The 5,820-nt window shown below is 32.6% G+C and overlaps 1 protein-coding gene across 1 annotated transcript; it reads right to left on the bottom strand.

Annotated features, from left to right (window-relative positions):
- Window positions 1–550: 550 nt before the first annotated feature.
- Window positions 551–5,468, bottom strand: LOC145795222 (trans-resveratrol di-O-methyltransferase-like). The gene is made up of 2 exons (XM_082878842.1): window positions 4,569–5,468; window positions 551–1,073 (listed from the first exon to the last, which is right to left on the bottom strand). Exons 1-2 carry the CDS (start codon window positions 5,397–5,399, stop codon window positions 762–764), a joined length of 1,143 nt encoding a protein of 380 aa, XP_082734968.1. The 5' UTR covers window positions 5,400–5,468; the 3' UTR covers window positions 551–761.
- Between the last annotated feature and the right edge of the window lie 352 nt (window positions 5,469–5,820).

Below are 5,820 nucleotides of genomic sequence, written 5' to 3'. Positions count from 1 at the left end.
CATTCAAAAAATTGAATAGATAAAAATAGATGTTAGCATATAAGAAAAATTTGAATAAGAATTTCAACAAATAAGAAAAATCAACACAAGAATTTCAACAGATTGAAAAAATTAAAGAGAGAAACCTACAGAATTTAAACAGATATAGAAAATAATTGAACAGATAAGGAAAAAAAATTCAATAGATAGATATAAATTTGAACAGACAGTCAAACAAATTTAAACAAATAAATATAAATTTGAATAGTCAAAAAATGTTAATAGATAAAATAAAAAAAAATATCAACAGATAAATGTAGAGGTAAAATTGAAAACATAAAGTCTTTCAAAATAAACAGAATGACCTCTCACTAAATTATTTCACAAAAGGTGAATCTCTCACCAACAAAAAATATTCAGTGAACCTAATACCTTATACTTTCCTTAGCTTAGACTTTTTCAGAATTTTACCTTTCTTAATTTCCTAAGAATTATTTACAAGGAACCAATCATAAATATCCATGTAAAAAAGTAATACAAAATAGTCACAAAAATTCATTGAGATATAGCATTTTTCAAACAGATAAATATACATTCATTCTCTAAATTTTATTATAGAAGCACACGATTGTAGCACAACACCATACTAGGATGATAAGGTGACTGGCACGATCAACACCGCACAAACACATGCGATGCGAACCATATAAACAAAACAAAAGGAGAGACTCATGTTGCTAAGCAAAGCATAATAAACCATGACAAGTTTGAATTGAATTGTTCTAAGGATAAACCTCAATGAGAGACCTCAAACCCAGAATGGGAGTGATTTTATAGTCACTAAAACCGGCATCGAAGAAGAGCTTGGCCCATTCTTGCTCAGTTCTCTCCCTGCCTGTGTACAAAATCATCATAAGCATGTCCAAGAGGAGTTGTGTTTCCATTGACTCGTCATGATCTCCTGCTTTCTGGTTCTCAACTTTCATGTCTATGATAATCAGCTTTCCTCCTTTCTCTTTGTTGCTTCCAATTGCTTCTTTACATCTCTTCAGTATTTTTATGCACTCCTCATCGCTCCAATCATGCAATATCCACTGTTTGCCATTATTCGTACACAAAATTAGCATTCCTAAAAACTATCTTTTGAAACACTTTGTTTGAATTTCAAAATTGTAAAGTTTCTACTTTATTTTTCTTTTTTCCTTTATTTTATTTATTTATTTATTTCTAAAAATATCTTCACAAATTCAACATTTAAACACAACTTTAAAATAAAGCATAAACTGCAACCCCCAAAAAGGCCATCCATAATCCTAACTATAACATTAAGTTCAGATTGAGAGGTTTAGTGAGAAAAGAAAAGAAATGAAGATAATGAATTTTCTTATCACTTGTTTAGATGATTAATGAGGTAAATAAAAGTAACTTCAAGGGGTTGTCCTAGTGGTCATGGCTTGCGGCTTGGGATTGTGGTCCCTCCATGGTCTCAAGTTTAAAATCTCGTAAGTACAAATAATTTTTCAAAGTCAATCAGTATGGCGCTTTTGCCTTGGCTTTAATTGAGAACATTGCTAGTAAATGGTAGGATTAGTCCTCCGGATTAGTCAGTCCAGTGAGCCAGGTATTACTCCAAACTTAAGTTTTGTTTCTCACCAAAGTGGTGAGATTTGGTAAAAAAAAAAAAAAAAAAAAAAAACCAAAATTATTGTTTATAAAAAAATTATTATACCTAAATTACCCCTCTAAACACAAACCAAATGAAATAAAATGACATATGTATCCTCTTTTAATCATTATCCATCCAAATAAGGTGAGAAATTATAATAATTTCTTTTATTCTCTCACAAAAACTCCAACCAATTTTTTTTTTTCCTCTCATCTCACATAATATAATGTTTCAAGCCATCAAACTGGATTAAATTTTTGTTCTGTTGAAGTTTTTTCTCTCTCTTAATCAAAAGCACCTTTAATGTAAGATTACAAGATTTATGTAGTAGGCATTGAAGTGTTGTGATCAACGCATCTAAAAAATTGATTGGTCTAATATCACATTGTAGTCACTACAATAAATGAAGATTTTAGAAATAAAAATTTAAAGACAAAATCAACTTGTGAGAGTGTCATTATTGTACTTTTAGCAACAAAATTTAGAAATTAATGATGAGTTATTATTCTTTTGGGACTAATATTTTTTGAATAAAAAATAAACGCTTTTGGAATCAATTTTTTTTGTTCCTACAATACATTTATTAGCGATATTTTTAAAATTGTGTCACTAAAGCCCTGTGTTTGACTTTTTTAGACGACCTTTTAGCAACTGTTCTTGTAAAAACAAGAATTCTTCCCTAAATATTTTTTGTAACAAAATTTTTACTCCGAAGGACAAAAAAATGTTTAATTACTGAAACTCTTATATGTTATAGTGATGTTATTGACCACCAACTCATTTAAAGATTTAACTTGTTAGAAAGATAGTAACTTTATTAGTTACATAATGTTATATTCTCAACAGTTATATGGACTTCTCTTCTCAATTTAGACTCTATTTTAATCTTACATTTTAGTAGGAATTTATACCCAAAACAATATACATTGAAGATAAAGGGTAGGATAGAAAGTGAGTTTTCACTTCTATATGTAAGGAGCCTAAACCAAGCACCCAGTAGTGAATAATTCTATATATACTAAAACTTTTCTTAAAAAATATGAGAGATTAAATAAAATTTATTGTCAAAAAAATAATAATACTTGAACATCTAATGATGTTTAGACATATACCTTTAGTAAGAATTTTAGGACACACAACATTGTTCCCCAGTAATAAAGAGTGGGGTAGAGAACTTGTTTCAAATGAATTTTGAAATTCTGACTCTCTCTTCTTACGTAAGAAGGCAAAAATAGAAAGGTTATTGAAGATGTTATACTTGTCAAGCACAATTTTTGTAAGCATCAATTTTCGAAGGAAAAATGATATAAAAGCTTATTTTTTAGACTTAGTGATATGTAAGAGATATGATTAGTTAATGATTAGAAATTTTTTTAGATAAAGTGTTGTCTTAGATATTTAAATTGATTGTCATGTCATTGAGTATAAAAAATTGATCCATCATTTGGATTACAATAACAGTGCTCCTTTGGAAGGGCAATTACTAGTTTTTTGCACATTAAATTGTGATTATAAAAGACGAGTCTGGCTCCTCTCCAGTTCACAATCGAACCGGAGGGTGCAATTGGACCATGGTGGGCTCAAATCCTAGCCCATTTCGATGATCAAAATCATTCAATGTGTAAAATTCGTCAAGTACATTATTCTTGTAAAAACTTAACTTGATTAGATATCGATAACCATTTGATCAGATCACATTTTTATCCACATTTTATTTTTAAAATCGTACTTGTCGTTGACTGAAATGTGGTTCAATTAAAATGACTATCGATATTCAATCAATGTGAGTTTTTGGAGGAATTATATACTCGACAAGTTTTACACATTGAACGGTTTTGATCATCAAGATGAGCTTGGATTTGGGCCCCATTACGGCCGAAGAATAGCCTTCAATCTGATTACAAATTGGAGAGGAGCCAGACGCATAAAAGATATAAATGAAAATGGAACTGAAAAATAAAGCAATGCTAATAACACTAATATCTCACATAATATTGTATCTACTTTGTATGTTAATTGGTACACTAGTTAATATTATTTGTAACATTATTAAATAAAACAAAGCCCCCTTCTTCGATTTTATGTTGTTTTTGTCTTTGTCCAAGAATAATTATTAAACATTTGAAAATAGTTTTATTTTTGTAATGCCTTCATTTTCTAATTTTGTTTTCAATTATTATTATGTTCTTTAAAAACCGGAAATGAAAACTTGTTTGATATATTATTTTCGTATTAAAAAAAACAGAGTAGATTTCAAAATTTTTTGAAAAAAAAAAAATGTGGTTTTACTTGTTTTCAAATCAAACTTTCGCTCTCCTTGTTCTCTCACTACCTCCATCCATCACCCACCACTACCTATCGCCGGACCAGCCAGCTACCGACAACTTTTGTTAGATCGAAAAAAAATTCAACATAAAACAAACTTATTTAGAAGAAAAATATTAACTTTAAACGATGAAAAAACATTTTTTTGAACTAAAATCATAGTAATACCATCACCCCATCATTACTAACCACCATACCATAGTTGTTGCTATCACCAACTCCATTACCACCACCTTTGCCACTCCAACCATTACTACCTCCACCACTTCTACCAACACCACCTTGCCATCCCCTTCACCACTCGCACCACCACCACCATCACTAACTTGCTACCATCACCACCCCCGCCACACCACCTCCACAATCAGAACCACCACTGCCCCCCACCACAATCACCGTAACTACCACCCCACGACCACCATGCCACCTCTACCTCCACCACGACTACTAATACAAATACTGGCACATTAGTTTAATTTCAAGGTTGTAGCCAAACATGAAAAAATATTTTTTTTATAATTTTTTTATATAAAAATTAAATTTTCTAAAAAAAAGTTTTTTATTAAAAAAATCTTCACCTAAACAAACAAAGCGTTACCTTTAGTAAAACTGCATCTGCAGAAGGAATAGCCTCAAACATATCACCCCCAACATAGTTCAACTTGTCAGTCCCTTGCAAGCCGGAAACCACATGTGGGAGATCCAACACAGTGCACTTCAAGTTTGGGAAAGCATCAGCAATGGCCTTTGCCACTGTGCCCGTGCCACCTCCAACATCAACCAACGAGTGCAAGCCCTCAAAAACCCCCTTACAGTCCTTAACAAGCACCTTTGCGACTAACCGGGCATCACTAGCCATTGCTTCATTGAAGAAATGGTTCAGCCTTGGTTCATGTTGCCCATATTCCCAAATCGTCCTTCCATGAGCTGTGCCAAACGGCGTGGGATCGCCATTTTGGAACCATTCACTCACATGATGCCATGGCTTTGTCAAGATTGGATCTAACATGGCCAACAAAAGTGGCGTGACGCTCAATGGCTCATCTTTCAGTAGGAGCCGAGAGGCCGGTGTGAGCAAATAGCCGTCTTGTTCTTCCTTCGCATTTTCGGAGAGCTTCTCCTCAGTAAAGAAGCCGGAATGCACGAGGATGCGCATGAGGCGGTAGACACACTGGGCTTTGGAATGGTTGATTGGAAGAGCTGCAACGAGCTCCGAGAGAGGCATGGCTCGGCCATGTTTGTAGATTATGTCTGGTATGCCTAGTTGAATTGCACATTTTAGTGACATAGAGTTTATGAAGTTGAATATGTGGTTCCATATGTGAGCTTGAGAGTTGAGTAGCTCTATCCGTCGTTCATCATTGGTCATATCCATCTTATTAAGATATGCCTTATTATGCTTCATGTACAACGCAACTCTTGCAAACATTTATATCTATATATAACAACTTCAATAATGTGCATAGCAGCACCATGGGCACATAAAACAAAAAAAAAACGTGTTTCATGTTTCGTGATGTAATTTTTCTTTTTCATCAATAAAGTCTTTTTTTGCCGATAAAAAAAAAATGGGCACATAAAACAAAAACGTGTTTCGTGACAGCTTTTACTTTTCTATATATTTCCGATAATTAAGCGTGTAGATGATAAGTATTGAAATGGGTGGACCAACAACAACAATGCAAGCACTAAAACAACAATTAATTATGTAATTTATGTAGCAAATGATCATCTTTTCAATTTGTATTGTTGGATTATGCTTCACATGATTCACGTTTGAGACATTCTATTTACACCCTAATTTTATTTCTTTACACCTATTTTCTTATTACACTATTAAAAATAATTAA

Source organism: Camellia sinensis, chromosome 7 (genome assembly GCF_055761805.1).
Source record: "Camellia sinensis isolate YWXY chromosome 7, ASM5576180v1, whole genome shotgun sequence".
Lineage (NCBI taxonomy): Eukaryota > Viridiplantae > Streptophyta > Magnoliopsida > Ericales > Theaceae > Camellia > Camellia sinensis.
The sequence above is the reverse complement of the archived record's forward strand: the minus strand, read 5'-3'. Positions and strand labels throughout refer to the sequence as shown.

Coding starts and splice junctions, on each gene's coding strand:
- LOC145795222 (XM_082878842.1), bottom strand. CDS start 5,399: ATGTTTGCAAGAGTTGCGTTGTACATGAAGCATAATAAGGCATATCTT. Junction 1,074..4,568: donor CAGATGCAGTTTTACTAAAG/GTAACGCTTTGT, acceptor AATGGCAAACAG/TGGATATTGCATGATTGGAG.